Below are 16,737 nucleotides of genomic sequence, written 5' to 3'. Positions count from 1 at the left end.
TCTCTTGCTACAGACTTCACTGTCTTACCTCTAGGATGTTAGTCCTTCTCTCAACTGCAATTAGGGGAAGTCAACTTCCCTTTGGCACTCTGACAGAGAAAGAGAAGGCTGGCCATCCCAGGAATCTGATCACAGAGAAAGGGGTCAGATGCAAGCCCTAACAGTGAGGATGCTGTCATGCGATGTTTGAAGAGTCTTAGAGATGTGCAGTGACAGCCTGAGTCCCCGAGTCCATCCTCAGATGTCCTGACATATCCCCTGCATTGTTTGCTCTAGGCCAGGGCCAGTCAATCAAGAAGGAGTCCACCCACTCTCTGGTCCTGAGTGCTGCTGAGTGACAGAGTAGGCTAGTGAGTCCTCTGACCCTGGGGAATGAGAGGACTCAGCAGAGAGTAAAGATTCCAGGCATTGTTGGTTACCTTGCACAGCCCACAGTCTGACCTTCAGACCCGCTCATCACAGTTGTGACAGTCCCGTTGCCATCCCCTGGGGTGGCGGGTAAGAGCCTGACTCTCATCCAGAGGTCAGCTCTGTGGCCCAGGGTTGCTCTGCGATTGGCTCAAGGTTACCACTGAGTTTGTGAACATAGTCATTCTTCCCGGCATGCACTATCTGTTGACTAGACCACTGAGCCCAGGTGGCCCTCGGTGACTGAGGATAATGTCCTTCCTGAACGGTGAAGCAGGGGAGAGTGCTGACCGCCGTCCCTGCCTTCCCACCGCCTGCAGGGGGACCAGACCGCCTTGCACCGGGCCACGGTGGTGGGGAACACCGAGGTCATTGCGGCACTCATCCAGGAGGGCTGTGCTCTGGACCGACAGGACAAGGTGAGCAGGGAAGGGGGGAATGCGTCAGCCTGAGAACTCGCTCTGGGGATTTCCTATTGCGTGAAACGTCGTCATTCCTGAGTCTTATCGCTCATGATTCAACATGAGGAAATCAGCCCGGAGTTCCTCTGAAAGAGTATCTGATCTCCCAGCAAACTGAACATTTCAAAAAGCCCTTCCCTCTTTTCTGTGGCAGCAGTGAACAACCACAGAAATATAAACAGTGAAAAAAAAAAGCCCGGAAGTAATGAGCTGCGGAGGCCTGGATGGGGGGACCCCACATCCAGAGAGTCTGAGTGGAAGCCCCCAGACTGGCATTTCTACCTCTTCTCTGTGCTTCCCTTTCCCTCACCCTATCTCCAGGTCCCACCCCACTCAATTCATTGCACTTGATGTTTCTTTTTTTAATAGTAAGTTAAGCAAACACAAGACCTGTGGAATTGGTTGATTTTTATTTAAAAGTCACCTATGGAAGACACCTGTTTACCATATTTACAAATCACTGCCTATTGTTTTTTTTTTATCGTATTTACAAGTCACTGTCCTCAGTGCCTGCTCATTTGTTTGGGGCCCTGAGGCTTCTGGATTAAACTGGGAGAGATCAGATTTGGAGAGAGAAAAAAGAGCTGTAGGAATCTACTTGTCCGCCCGTGGGACCCTGGAGCTTCTGAAGCTGGACTCTCCATCTGCCTGATCTTTGCAGGGTTCTCTCTGGGGCCAGGAGTGGAGCAGGGCAGCCCCTGGGGCGGTGTAGGTGGGTGAGGGAGGGACACTACACTTCCCGATGCAGCTTTCTGTTCAGCATGAATGGTGTGTAGGAGCCTTTCTCACCACCCCAGTTCCCAGAGAGACTTAAGCCCTAATGCCTTAAGTCATCCACTGTGCATCAAAAAGCTAGAACGCATCTGGAGTGGTACTTGTTAGGTACCATTTCTGGGAGAAGGAAGAAACTGGCCACTCAGATCACTCCTTGGGTTCTGTGGTTTAGGTGAGAAACCCCAGCCAAGAGAGGCCCCTGGGTGGGCCTTAAAATAACCTGTGCTGTGCTGACGGGGAGCAGATGGATCAGGCTTGGGTGACGGGGCTTTCTCTCCTGTGTGTCCCCCAGGACGGGAACACGGCCCTGCACGAAGCATCCTGGCACGGTTTCAGCCAGTCGGCCAAGCTGCTCGTTAAAGCCGGAGCCAACGTGCTTGCCAAGAACAAGGTGAGGTCCGGCAGATGTGAGACCCCCTTGGTCACAGTGAGGACGGCCCAGCCCGCCTTCTTTAAGGGAGCCTCCTCTCACCGAGCAGAACTAGGGCTTGGAACCTGGTGCAGTTGAAAGCTTGGAGCTCCTGGAGCGCTCCTGTGAGGGCTGCGGCTCCCCCTGCTTTCCCGTAGGTCCCTGAGAGTGTGATCACGGGAGCCAGCCCCGTCCTGCGGGGACAGAAGACCACAGCATCTCCTCTCCCTTGCTGTCCTCTGTCACTCTCCTCCTCCCTCCCTGTCTTTCCCTGCCATGTCCCTGGATCAGCCCAAAAGCCTCACACAGACTCTGACCTGTCTTGTCCCTTCTCATCCTACTCCTCCTCTCCTCAGGAACTTTCCAGAAAGCTCCTCACCTGTCACTGTCTTGGGCCTCCCCAGAGCGGCCTCAACCTCTGTTGTCATCTCTGGGCGATTTTGGCGTGTGCCCCCCGGGCTTGCAGGGTGGGCCCACCATCTCTTCCTTCACCCCCTCCCTTAGGGACATCCGGTTTCTTTTCTGCCCATTGACCCTCAGGGTGGGGACCTGCCCATTGGGTGGCCAGGTTTCTCCAGCTCCTGGAACTGCACACAGCTCGATGCTGTGCTGACTGGTGAGATGTTTTCCCGTGGTTCCCTCATGGGCCGAGGGCTTCAGGGAAGCAGCCGTCCCTGCAGTGTGGCATCACCAGTAAAAGGCTGGCTCACTGCCTGGAGGGCTAGTGGCTCTCCATTTCTTTCAGGTGGGACATGGCCTGGAACAGGAGTTGGTAAGTTTATACCAACTCCAAATAGGTGGTTCCCAATTAACGGACAGGGAGGCCTCAGCTGCGAGCCGGTAGAGTCTTATAAGACATGTGATTTGTTTGTGACACAGTTAGGGCTGTGAACTAGCCTGGGTGGGTCCCCTTCACCACACTGCCACCTGCCCCCTGCAGGGCCCTTCCAAACTGTGCAGGGAGCCACGAGTTCTCTCTCTAGATAGAGCAGCATAGGTGAGGTGTCATCCCCAGAGAGGGACTTACATGCTCACCAGCCGCAATCTCTAGGAAGCCTCTAGAAGGTCCTTCTCTTTCTTTTTTCCCACAAATAAAATTATAAGATATTTAAAGTCTACAATATGATGATTTGATAGCTCCCAAGGGTTAGTGAACACATCAATCACCCCCATTTATTTACCTTTTTGTGTATGTGTGAGAGAACATTTAAGTTCTACAATTAGCAAATTTCAATTATACAATACAGTGTTATTAGCTGTAGTCCCCATGTTACACGTTAGATCTGCAGGCCTTGTTCATCTTATAGCTGGAAGTTTATACCCTTTTACCAACCTCTCTGTATCCCCCCATCCCTCACCCCAGCTTCTGGCAGCCACTTTTCTACTCTCTTTCTACAAGTCCTTTTTTTTTTCCCCAGATTCCACATAGAAATGAGATCATAGAGTATTTGTCTTTCTGTCTAACTTATTTCACTTGGTGTATCACCCCTAGGTACATCTATGTTGTTGCAAATGACAGGATTTCTTTCTTTTTAAAGGTTGGATAATATTCCATCGCATAAGAAAGGTCCTTGCTCAGCCAAGAACAGCAGCCCCTCTGGAAATCAGTACTCATTTCAGGGTGGGGAAAATGCCTGCTATTTATACAGCAGGTCACAGTTCTTTAAATTTCAGGTTTGACTTTGCAGCCTTTTGTGTCTACTTTCATTTTACCTTGTGGTTGTGAGAGCCTTCCATGTTATTACATGTATGATTAGTGCATTCCTTTTGATCACTGGGTAGTGTTCCACTGTGTGGATGTACCATAATCTGTATTCTAACCCATGTTTTTTCGTTTTTCTTCCTCCAAATGCTTTTCAGCATGATCGATATTTTCTTATTGACAAAGTAAATTTTGTTATATTTGTACAGCCATCAAATTTCTTTTATTTCACTTATTTTTTTTCAACATATATTTAAGTGACTCCCAGGAAGCCAACAGCTTTGGGAAAACCTTGTCTATGCACTGAGAATTACACTAAGCTGAACCCCAAGCCCTGAGCCCTGCCAGGGAATGGAGTGTTTAAAATGTGGGCAGACCCTTTGTTTCGGAGGACTAAGCTAGCAGTGCTTCTCTATTTGGCTGCACTTTAAAATCTCCTGGGAAAGTTTTTTAAAAAAGCAGGGGAAAGAAGAGGGGAGAAAACCAAACCCACATGATGACTAGGCCTGGGGTGACCAGCTGTCCTGGTTTGGCCTAGAGTTAGGGAAGGGGTTCCCAGAAAGCAGACCTTTCAGCACCTACACATGAACAGCCTGGCCCCACCCCCTGGGGCAGGGACATTGCGTTGCATCTGTGCACTGGTTTGTTGAAACGATCCCCCAGTGGAGTCCAACCTGCAGCCAAGGCTTGATAACCAACAAGCTCACTCAACTCTCAGGCTCAGAACTCATCAGGTTCCTGGAGGTAGCAGCAAGAAAGAAAGACCCTGCCCAGGCTGGTTAGAGCTAATGTCATGAGAAGGATGATAAGTGGCCCTGCAGCAACACAGCTTTCCTCTGTTTTTAAAAACTCATTCCTCTTTTCAAAGGTAAGGAATATAAACCATCCTTGAGTCTGGGCAGACAGTGCCGTGTGATCCAGAGAGGAGTGAGCCAGGCCGGGGAAAAGCCATAAACAGGCTGACAGCTCTGAGCCCACAACTGCAGTCCTGACCCAGCTTTTACACTCAGCAGAACAAACACGGAGCTTGTGTGTTTAATCTCCCGAATCCTTGCACCGAAGCCTGTTGCCTGCTTTTCTTGTCACTTTCCTAGGGGTTATCAGCAGCCTTGCAGGCCTTATTCCCTTAGTTTCAGAAAGTTCTCTTCTTGTCAATGAAGTCTTTCTGCAAGATTGCTGTGTATGTGATCCTGACCTTTGGTTGCCGTTTGACCTTGAAGGTAGACTCCCAAAAGCAAGAGGGTCTCTATCTGTATGGAAAGTGATAGATGCAGTTGTATTGCCTGTCGTGTGGGGACCTTGCCCTAGTTTAAATTTTGATGTTTCAAGAAAAACTCAAGATTTGGAAGAGGCTTGCAAATTAAATCTGTTACTGTAGCCTGCCGGAATTGGCCTGTTTTACCTCCATTGGTAGGCTGTACACAGCTGTTCCTTGCTCCTCTTATAACTAAGAGGAACAGCCTTGTGCATGTGCCTGGTACTCTGCCATGAAGAAGATGGTCTCCTGAGCACTCCGAATCAACCCTCACTGTCTCAGCACATAGGGGTCATGCTCCACTTTACAGGTGAGGAATTCATGGTGGCGCTTATTAAGAGCATTCCCCAGTAGCTTGCAAGCAGTAAGTGGCAAAGCCAGGGTTTGGAACCAAGGTTTTATGACCCATGTGACTTCTGCTGGTGTGGATTACCAGTTACGTGTTCTTGCCTCTGAAGCACCCCAGCTGGATCCACCGAGCAGAAAGCAGAGAGTGTGAACAGTGACTCTCCTGTAAGTCTTGGCCCCCTGCAAGCGTGCCCGGTCTGCAGGAGGTGTTGCTAACATGTGCCCTCCTCTGTTTGCCTCTCTCCCAGGCGGGGAACACGGCTCTGCATCTGGCCTGCCAGAACAGCCATGCCCAGAGTACCCGCGTCCTTCTGCTGGGCGGCTCCCGCGCCGACCTCAAAAATAACGTGGGTGAACAAAAATAGCATCTCTTGCACTCTCTTCTGTTGCCTCTAGTATGAAAGCATACTGGAGTATTCACGTGTAGAAAATGAAAATTTGTTAATAAAAGGGGTTTGGGGACTATCAAAGTATTCATTTGTTGCTAATTCCTAAAGGATCCTTTTGCAGCAGTCCCCAGTCGTTTTGACTCAAGGGACGGGTTTCATGGAAGACAATTTTTTCACGGATGGGGGCAGGGTTGGGGGATGGTTTCGGGATGATTCAAGTGCATTACGTTTATTGTGAACTTTAATGCCACCGGTGATCTGACAAGAGGTACCAGTCCGTGGCCCAGAGACTGGGGACCTCTGCATTAGGGGAATGGGAAGAGGAATCAACACTAGGAAACATTGATTTTTCTCCCATGCTTGCCCCTTGCTCCTCAGCCTCTCAGTCTGTTTTATCATTTTGTACAGTAGGTGTCTATCAAGTGGGTCTAAGAATGAATAATTACTCATTTCAGTTTTCAGGAAGCCTCCGCCCACACAGTGTTGTACTCTTAGTAAATACCGGCTGATGCTGTACTGGGGAGGCTGTCTGATGCTCTGTGCCCAGCATCTACAAATCTGTCACTGAGCCATCCTTGGGATGAGCCGATGATCAGTAGTTCTTGGAGGTTCCTGACCTGAAAGGTCCCACGGGCATCCCCCTTCCCTCCATGGATGCTGCATTTCCTTCATGAAGCCCATGCCACATGGCAAGAGAATCTGAGGCTTCTTCAAAAATGACTTTGGCCAGGCAACTTCCCTGGTGGTCCAGTGGTTAGGACTCTGTGCTTCCACTGCAAGGGGCACGGGTTTGATCCCTGGTCGGGGAACCAAGTCCTACATGCCATGCACCGTGGCCAAAAAAAAAAATGGGCTTTTACCTGGGGTTCCCTGATTGGGGGCAGGCTCATCTAAAGTGGTCCTGAGAATGCTCTGAACTTCAGCTTTGAGCTTGGTTCCTTCTTAGTCCGGAGGAGAAGGTTGTGCTGAAGTGTCACCATCTCTAGACAGAACTAGAGCTCAAATGAGAAGTCAGGGGAGCACCGCAAAACTTCACGACATTGTCTCCAGTTCTCTTGTTTTCTCTCTGGGAGCAGTTTGGCCTGCGACCACTAAAGAAAGCCCTGCTCTTGAGTTTTTCTGAATGTCCTTTTTTATGCCCAGGGATTGCTTCCTCATCAGCTTCCTAGACTGCACTGCTCCCCATGAGATCCTGGGGTACTACTAGAATGGGATGCACTTGAATTTTTTAGAGCACGTAATCTTAAAATCCAGCAACTCATCCCACTTTCCTAGTCCATTCAGCCATGATGGATCTATGATGGGGAAAGTCTCATTTCCAAAGCGATGCTATCGGTCTTAGGCAGTGTAATCCAGAGCCTTTGGGTTGTAGGAGAGGCAGGGGTCAGTGGAGTCTTAGTAAGTGCCTGCTAGACAGAGCCTCTCTTAGTTTTGGCGAAGGTCTCTTGAGCAGCAGGCATCCAGGACCTGAAAGCGGAGACAGAGTCTGCGTGGTGGGAAAGAGAGCGCACACAGAAAAGGGCTGCAAGTCGTGGAGTGAGCACCTATGATAAAGGAGATGCTTGTCATTCAGGCCGTTACCCTGTGAGGAGTATATGCTAGTCTGCTAGCTTTGAAATGATAGTTTTCTTTTAATTTTCTGTTTTGTTTTGTAACCACTCAGACCATGCTTAGAGTTTGATTTCTGTCCGCAGGCAGGCGACACCTGTTTGCACGTTGCTGCACGCTATAATCACTTGTCCATCATTAAGCTCCTCCTCAGTGCTTTCTGTTCTGTCCATGAAAAGAACCAGGTCAGTGCATGTGTTCGCCCCATGGTTCACCGGCAGGTGTGTTAGCACCAGCGGGGACAGAGGTTTCTAGGTGCCTTCTCCCTGTATGGGACTCGGCCAGTGCTGGCCTTTGAAGGAACCATAGATTTCCTGTGGCCCTGGTTTATCTGGCGTCCTGGAGAAAGCATGCTCTGTCATTCCAGTGCCTATCACATGTGCATAGTGAACATTTTTGGAAATCCTGGGGGTGGGTTTTGTTATTAGTGTGATTTTTAAAAATGAAACCCACAAGGAAGAATGGCTTGGTAAGGAAGCAAGGGCTTTCGGTGTCATGATTCCTGAGTTCTGTTCCTTGCACCGCCACCTTTATGTGAGCTGATGGAGTCTCTCGTTTCTCTAAAAGTTCGGTGCATGGTCAGTATCTACACCGTGTAGTGGAGTTTTGAAATAAAGCTGTGGTTATTATAGTGTTCTGGGGCAATGTGATTTTTCAATAGTCATTTGGATTTTTAAAAGTTGTCTTGTTATTTATTGAAACCTATACCTAACTGATGCATTGTTTGGCTTTTCTGAGTTTGGGTACATAAATCTGAAATTTAAAAAATTAGATGATTCAGATTAAAAATGCCCTATAATGGTGATTACTGACCCTGGCTTCATATTAGAATCAAAAGGTAATTAAAATATACCATTCCTGAATCCCACCCCAATGTAAATGACCAGAACATCTGGGGGTGAGGTCCAGGAAACAGTATTTTTTAAAAGCTCCTGGTCTAAGTGTGGGCTTCCCTGGTGACTCAGTCAGTAAAGAATCTGCCTGTAGTGCAGGAGACTTCCTGCAATATAGGAGACCAGGGTTCAATCCCTGGGTTGGGAAGTTCCCTTGGAGAATGAAATGGCAACCCACTCCAGTATTCTTGCCTGGAAAATCCCATGCTTGAGTGTGCAGACAGGATTGAGAACCACTGACCTAATAACTAAAGTCTGTCATTCTACAGTCTCCCCGGGATTCTAGTTTATCGGATTATCTCAACACAGCCCTCACCAACCAGTGCTTCTCAACCTGGGAGGCACATTTCAATCACCTGGGAGCTTTGAAAAATCATCATGCCCTATCTGTGCTTCAGACCAATTAAGTCAATGTCTGGGTGGGACCCCGGCGTCAGTAGTTGATAAAGCTTCCCAGCTGATTCCAGTGAGCAGCAGAGACTAGAAACCGCAGGTCCAAAACCCCTAACATACAACTAGGTGACTCAGGAATGAAATGAACACTTTCCCTGTCTACTCACCAGGGAAGGAGACCCAAGGATGGCTGGATTTTCATACTTGATCACCTGCCAGGAATGAATGAATGAGTGATTTCACTTCTGTATGCGTCTGACTTATTTATGTCATCTGGTTTGGTAATTAAAACCAACATTTGCATTTGGAATTGGCCCACCAAGCTGCATCTGTTCATATTCTCCTTTGATTGTCTGAAAGGCTTTTTGTTAAAAATAAATTATTGGCTAAATTTGGTAAGAAGTTGAAAACAGCTGGTGTTAAATGAATGCTATCTTCAGTGACTCCACCCAAACAGAAAACTCCCTGGCCTGTAGGATGATCCCAGTGGGCCTTTCACATCCCTAAGGGTGGCTGCAGGGCTGGGCTATTACTCTGGGGCCTGCAGAAGTAGTTACCTTAGAAGCTCTTGCTCATTCTAGCTCAGAAACCAAGGGGTTCTCTGCCCATCCCCTGCCAAGGCAGACAGACAGGGTCCAGAGCTACCTTTTAAAGTCAAAATGTTAAAAAGTGTGAGTTAAAAGAAATATTTAAAATGCATGGCTGAGATCCTGCTTCTGTGTAAGGTCAGGGCCTACCATTCCCAACATCCCAGGCCCAGCGTTGCTTGGCCCCCCTGCACTTAATCCTTTCCTGTGATTTCTGGCATCTCACTCAGAAAGGAATGTGGTATTTGTGCGTAGTTCATTCAGTTCCCAAGATCTTTTAAAAAAGAATCACACTTAAGCAACAGGATCCTACTCTATAGCACAGGGAACTATATTCAATATCCTGTGATAAACCATAATGGAAAAGGACATAAAAAATATATATAACTGAATTACATTGCTACATAGTAGAAATTAATACATTATAAATCAATTATATTTCAATAAAATAATTTAAAAAATAAAGTGTGAGTTAAAAGAAATATTTTTAAGAAATAATAAAAAGAATGACATAATACTTTAGCAAAGAGCCGCTTGTCAGTCTAAAGCAAATTTTAGTTTAACTTTGAAAAGCCACCACCAAGCCATGGGATAAAAAGCTGGAGGGCTGTGAGCCACGATCCCATGGGGTTTAGCGGGCTTTCTTCTGATGGATTCCAGGCTGGAGACACGGCACTTCATATTGCCGCTGCCCTAAATCACAAGAAGGTGGTTAAAATCTTGCTGGAAGCCGGAGCAGATGGGACCATCGTCAATAATGTAAGTGGAGTTGCAGCCAAGGTTTCTAAAGCCGTTCCCACCCCTTTCGGGTCAGGGTGTGCTGTGGCCGCCTCACCCCCTGTGAACTCAGCACACAGCCTCGCCCAGCCTCGCTCTGGAAGAGCTGTAGCGTGCTGACCCCACAACCCCTGGGGCCCGAGGGTGTGGACTCGAGGGGACCCCTGCTCTCAACTGCCCCGTGAGTTACTAACCCCAAGGGCCCATCTTCAGACAATTCCCGAGCACGTCCTGACATGAAAAGGGTTTCTAAGTAAACTGGCAAGTAGATGTTACCGGAAGTGACTTCCAGGCCTTCTAAACAGATGTGGTCCTCAGAAAAATGGCCATCAGGTCAGTCTTCCTCAAAGCTCTGATTCATCTCTCTCCAAAATCATCTGTTCCTCCTCTCAATATTTTCCTCCTTCCCTCTCTGCCTCTGCCTTCACCTTCCCCTCTCCTTGTCTGTCTGTCTCATCCTATAGCAGGTACCAGCTCAGACACCCTCTCTTTATCAAGGTTGGCCCGTGGTGTCTGTGCTCCTGAAACTGCACAGCCTCGGGGCTGTGGGGGAAGAGGGGCTCTGGGGGCAGAACAGTTGTCTGGGGAGTTGGGGTATTGAAGCTGGTGAAAGGCTTCTGTATCTAGTCCTCCCCTGGGCTCCCAGCCCTAGTACCTTGATGGGGCGGTATCTCTCCCATGAGACCTTGAGCACCTTTCCCTTCCTCTGAATCCAACTCTTATTAACTCCTGGTTTGGGGCTTAGTCTCCCTAGAGCCTGTGTTACGGCCATAGCTTCTCGTTTTTCACAATCCAGTTCTTGAGTCTCTGTGGCCAGGCCCTGATCTCCCCTTGCAAGAGTCTTTTCCATTGTTCTCCAGGGAAAATTTATCACCTGGCTAGAGTTTTATGAATCTGTTTCCTCAGCTGAGATGTTCCATCTTCGCCTAGTCTGTGTTTTTTTTTTTTTAAACCTCCCTCATCTCTTTTCCAGGAAGCCTACCTGGGTGAGCAGACCCCTCGACCTTTGTCTCCTACTCACTTACTGCTCACTGTGTCAGCACTTCCCTCAGGTGTGACTGGTGGTTTTTAGTCACTAAGTGTGTCTAACTCTTTCCACCTGCCAGTGCAGGAGATGCGGGTTCAGTCCCTGGATTGAGAAGATTCCCTGGAGGAGGGAATGGCATCACATTCCAGTATTTTTGCCTGGAGAATCCCATGGAGAGAGGAGCCTGGCCGGGGTCGGAAAAGAGAGTCAGACACGATTTAGAGATTAAACACCACCACCACCTTCTGAAGGTGTGACTGGGCTCACCTATTTAAGGTGAGGCTCAAGAGCAGGGCTGTGTCACATGCACAGTTGTGTTTCACTGGTCACGTGTAGGTGCTCATGTGACCCGGTGTGGGGTTGCCAGCCCCCGGAGAGCTGTCCCGGCTGGAGTCCCATCCTCACTGGTCCTCCCTGTGCCTTTCCTTAGGCAGGCCGGACTCCGCTGGAGACTGCCCGCTACCACAATAATCCGGAAGTTGCTCTCCTGCTCACTAAAGCGCCCCAGGTAGGATCTGCTGCATTTTCCCTTGTATTGATTATGCGGGGTCTGCAGAGTTGTTGGGATTCCTCGGGTTGCGATCTGCTGAAGCCAGTTCAAACCACCTTATGTAAGGGACTGATGGGTTTCCTGAGCCAGGTAGTGGGAAAAGTAGGAATCCACGTGAGCCTCCAGGAAACTGGAACCAGAGACTTCAGGCCCAGCAGGCTGATCTCATACACGGGCATCGTTTCCTCTCTTTGGCTGGATCATTGTCACAACCAGTTTCCTGGATCGTAATTTCCCAGCCAGGGAGAAGTACCAGTTTAAAACGCTGTAGGAGAGACTCCCTTGGCGTTCCAGTGGTTAAGACTCTGTGCTTCCAATGCAGGGCACGTGGGTTTGATCCTTGGTAGGGGAACAAAGATCCCATAGGGTGGGCAGCGCAGCCAAAAAATGAAAACAATAAAACATAATAGGAGAAGGTCGTGATTGGGAGCTTGGGGCAGATGCCCAGAACAAGTGGGACAGAGGTGCTTTAGGGAGATGGTGGCGTCTGTTTGACCACGTGGTTAGAAGAGGTATTTCCCAGAGAAAGGTGGGAATGGGCATTGTCTGGGCAGCTGTATATGTCCACTAGAGGCAATTGAGTACAGTACCGTTGTACTCCTTTTAATTAAATATTGCATGATGGTATATTGGCCATCATTCAATTTTAATAGATGACTGATATTTAAGGTTGAAACGGTCTAAGTCAAAAATTTAATCATGATAATTTATAAGCTAATAATTTATGATTATTAATTTATGATTTCAGCACCCTGAAATAGCTTTGTTTATATTACCTTCCACAGATACATAATGTTTATATAGCTGTGCCTATTATGTATATCCCCCTTTGTATTCTGCCTTTTATCCTATCTATGATAGGAAACTGTTCTGCGGTCTTCACAATTATTTATCATAATGGAAGCATAAGATTCTTTTCTGGTTGCTGACTAGTATTAAACCATTTCCTTAATGTTAGACATTTTGGTTATTTCCAAATTGGAGCTACTTTTTTCCTTTATAGCAAACAGTGATTGGTTTCCACCTTATTCTGGCTAATGCTGAAAGAAGGCAAAGTCTTGGGGAGCCAAAGGGATAGCCTAGACCCCAGGTGCTGCCCAGGCCCAGCCAACTCAGGTTCTGGGTGGCCTTGATTCCATCTATGTATTAAAAACATGCCTGATGTAACTAGCAGTTTCTGGAAGTAGTTAAGATTTTATCTCTTGCAGAATCAATCACCCTCTTGCCCATGGAGTAAGTCCTTTTCAGTGGGCTCTGGAGATGCACAGAGCCCCTGAAAGGTGTGAGTCGGATGCTCCTTCAGAAAAAGGCTCCACCTCTGTCTAGCTGTTTGCAAACAATTTCTCAGCAGAATCACCTCCGGAATCCTGATAGAAAAATGCTAGCCTTTCCTGGATCAAAAAGGACAGGGTGCTGTATAAGTGTCAGAATCCATTGCAGCTACCTGGCGTTTCAGAGTCTGGTAGTTTGAGGGACAGCCAGCCCTGTGCTCAGCCATATGAAGACCATCAAGTCTTGTGGGGTGGAGGATCCCCCTGGCACACAAGGACTGATGTGCCTTTAACCTGCCTGTCACTTATCTTCTAGAGCCCAAGGATCTGGATTCCCAGGGATAAAGCTCACTTGTGAACTATTTTCCTGTATGGGTTCTCCTTTAGCCTTTACCATTTAAAAAAATGGCTTGGGACTTCCCTGGTGATCCAGTGGCTAAGACCCCGCGCTCTCATTGCAGGGGGCCCGGGTTTGATCCCTGGTCAGGAAACTAGATCCCACATGCCACAACTAAGACCCAGTGCAGCCAAATAAATAAATATTTTTTTAAAAAAGGCTTAAGCAAGATTTTCCACACCCATACTGAATAGCAAATAAATAGAACATTTTTTTTAAGTTTTTTCTTTTCTTTTACATAATTGTATGTACTAACACTTATTTTTCAATGCAAAGTAAAAGCTTTGAAATATGCATAAAATTGTATGCATACTAGTCTGTTGATCTGTAGTTATGGAAATGGCTTCAGTGTTTGTCTTATCCAAAATGAGAAATTCCCTTGTCCCGGCACCTTAGTTGATCATGGATTTTGATGGTTCACAGCAGTACTAAGAGGGTATTTCCTTCCAAGACCTTAAGATTAATATTCCCTGATTTCTGTGAGGTGGAGAAGACTGATGATCAGTGTGGTGGGTATAGTTCTCTGAGAAAGGCTGTGAGCCATGCAGAGTTGTCACTGGCTAATAATGTGGTCAGTGGAGGGAATTTTTCTGATTGTTTTGTGTTTGGTGAACTGAATGTTACTCCTCATTTTTGGTTGATGTGGTTCACAGATGCTTCGGAAAGTGACTTTTAGGCTGATTCTGGAGCTGTGTCCTGTTGTAAGTGTCCGTAAAGCAGATGAGCAGTGGGCACTAGTTGCTTCTTTTCATCTGACTCGACTTCCTACTGAGTCTAAATTTAGCTTAGGACACTGGTTCTCAGACCTTTTCTGTCTAAAGACCCTTTAACTTTTCTTCAATGTTATGGAGGCCCATAATGAACTTTATGTACATGAGTTTATATCTATCAGTAGTTACCAATTGAAAATAAAGTTGAGAAATATTAAATACTTTATCATTGGAAAGTAAATCCATTTTGTAATAACATAAATAGCATCATTTTGCAAAAGAATACTTTTCAAAACAAACTGAGAAGAATAGAATTGTTGAACATTTTTTGCACATCTTATTGTCTGACTTAGATCAGAATTCTGCCATCTTTTATTTCTGCATGTGATCTATTGTAATATCACTTACATAGCTTCTGGCAAACACCACAGTACACTCATGAGAGAATGAGCGTGAAAAATGCCAATGTTGTAATATTATGAAAATGATCTTAACCTCATGGACACAGGGATCCCTGAACACTTTTAGACCTGCTGGCTTTCAGGGGATGAGAATATAATTTAAAAAGTTTGTTCAGCTGCAGGCATTTATTTTCCATTTAGGTGGTACCCACTGCCTGTTGAGGGTAGTTTTTTTTTTTGTCCTATAATGTGTCACTTCAATTTAATGAACACAAGAAAGTCTGACCTTGAGATGAAAATCACTAGGCTGAATTTCAGAGAACACTTGTCTGTCTATAAGACAATAAAATACTGTTTTATTGCAGAAAGAGTGTGACCTTGAAAGTGCTTCCGACTTCTGGACCTCCTTTGGTTTTTTAAAGGGAGTGAACCCTGGAACTAGGAGTAGGGAGTCTGGAGGAAAAGGGTGTCGGGCTGAGCCAGAGACTGAAGGTTTCCACCAGCTCAAAGACCTGTGTTCTGTGTTCGCTTAGAAGCCTTTCTGCCAACTAAGTGACTCTAAGGCCCCCAGGCAGGTGGAAGACACCTGACAGGGACCGATGGACCAGGTGTGCCTGCTACCTACTTTGTCTTGGTTAATACCAGCAGCTCCCTGTTCTCATGTTTGAGAGGCCAGAGCACAGAGAGGTCAAATAACTTGCTTGAAGATCTCCAGCTTGCTGCTAGGCTTCAGTCTGCAGGGTCCCACATTGTACGCTTGTGTCCCTTCCATGTCTCTGCACTTGAAGGGGCTGACCAAAGGCTTCTTCTAGGGGAAGAGACTCCAGCCCCATGGCTGGTACTATGGCTCACAGCTGCATCTCAGTGATATTTGAATGAAAGTTCTATTTGAATAAACTTGGATACAATTCAGCCAAGAAGGAAGTCTGATAGGCTAGATCAGGCCCTGTATCCCAAGACAGACTGTGCCTGGCATAGGGCTGCCGCATTGCACAACTCCAGGGGACGCCGTTCCTGTCCTGGGCTATGTGAGTGGTGCTCCCTGGAGTTGAGCAGTGCACAACCTGCTCACACCTACATGGCGGCCCTGGCCCAGCACTAGGTGCCTGTTAATGTTGTTGTAGACTGTGAGCTCCTCAAGGTCAGGAATGATGTCCTTGCATCTCTGGGACCCTAAGTGCCCAGCACAGGGTGTAGAGGACATAGCAGGTGGTCCAGAGGCACTTGTTTGACGTGGTCTCCACAGCTCGGCTGGTGGCTCTTGTCAGGTCTGCACACACCAGTAGTTTGTAACGATGCCTCTTGCCTCCTTCAGGTCTTGCGCTTCAGTCGTGGGCGAAGCCTGAGGAAAAAGAGAGAGAGGCTCAAGGAAGAGAGGAGAGCTCAGTCTGTGCCGAGAGATGAGGTGGCACAAAGCAAGGTGGGGGGCGGCCCTCCCGCCCGCCTGCGGGTGGGAAACTGTCTCCCTGCCTCCTCTGGGCTCGCCTCGGTCTCTCCTTCCTGCTGGGTCCTTCAGAGCTTGTCTTTCCTTCCGACCTCTTGTCTTCCACTCTCCCAAGATTTCAGGCTGTGGGCTCGCATGCCACTGGTCTTTTCCAACACCCCGTGTGTTTGCGAGCCCTGAGCATCTGTGGCCTCGACACTTCCATGTGGACAGCACTGTCTCGGACAGCACACCCTCCATCATGTAGAGCAGTGGTTTGCAAAATGTGGATCCACTTGTCACCTGGAACCTTGTTAGAAATGCAAATTTGGGGGCCTCACCCCAGACCCACTGGATCAGAAACTCTGAGGTGGGGCCCAGAAATCTGTGGTTGAACAAGCTCTCCAGGTGATTTCAACCTGGACTAAAATTGGAGGACCACTGGCATAGCTTGCTGCCTCTGTTTCCTCTTAGGGAATAAACCAAGGCAGTGCTAGCCCACATGGCTCCTTGTGCAAATTAGAAAAAGATGCCTCCTGGACAGATCAGCCCAACACAGGGCACTTATGGTGAAAAGAGCCAGAGATGGACTTCAGCTCCCTCTGCCTCACTCATGCCCTCAGCTTCGTGCCTTTGTGCAGTGAACAGCTTGCACAACTGTACGTGGCAGCTCCAGAATGAACCATGCCTTTCAACTCCCCCAGGGGGAAGAAGACTAGGATATAGAGACAATTTTGGGGACATAAAATTTTATACCAAGTACCTGTTTTTCTGTCCATTTGAGAATCTTATCAATTTCCAGGGTTAAAGCATTGTACCACTCATTATGTTCCTGTGTATGAATTTTACATGTTAACTTGTAAACGTTCTCAAAAGGACTAGAAATGGTGATTTTTCCCCCCTCTTCATTTCAGAGGGTTCTCATTCTCCTCTATGAATTGTGAGGGTCCAAGT

General features: G+C 47.5%; 1 protein-coding gene across 26 annotated transcripts in view; it reads left to right on the top strand.

The window, feature by feature from the left end:
• ANKRD6 (ankyrin repeat domain 6) overlaps nucleotides 1-16,737 on the top strand; it is a 198,918-nt gene that overhangs the window by 150,169 nt on the left and 32,012 nt on the right. For 7 of the 26 annotated variants that reach the window (XR_014064960.1, XM_081528523.1, XM_081528520.1 and 4 more), the window contains 6 exons: nucleotides 729-827; nucleotides 1,936-2,034; nucleotides 5,606-5,704; nucleotides 7,441-7,539; nucleotides 9,888-9,986; nucleotides 11,462-11,539. Coding sequence is in view for 25 of the 26 variants with exons in the window: in XM_081528523.1 (XP_081384649.1) it covers nucleotides 729-827; nucleotides 1,936-2,034; nucleotides 5,606-5,704; nucleotides 7,441-7,539; nucleotides 9,888-9,986; nucleotides 11,462-11,539 (573 nt within the window). In the remaining variant the exon portion in view is untranslated. Of the gene's footprint in view, nucleotides 1-728; nucleotides 828-1,935; nucleotides 2,035-5,605; nucleotides 5,709-7,440; nucleotides 7,540-9,887; nucleotides 9,987-11,461; nucleotides 11,540-15,675; nucleotides 15,781-16,737 lie in introns of all 26 variants that reach the window. The other 19 variants (XM_081528516.1, XM_081528513.1, XM_081528522.1 and 16 more) reach the window with 7 other exon arrangements.

This window comes from Giraffa tippelskirchi, chromosome 9, assembly GCF_054371585.1.
Source record: "Giraffa tippelskirchi isolate mGirTip1 chromosome 9, T2T-mGirTip1v1.2.pri, whole genome shotgun sequence".
In the NCBI taxonomy this organism is placed as follows: Eukaryota; Metazoa; Chordata; class Mammalia; order Artiodactyla; family Giraffidae; genus Giraffa; species Giraffa tippelskirchi.
This window is presented reverse-complemented; position numbering and strand designations above follow the sequence as displayed.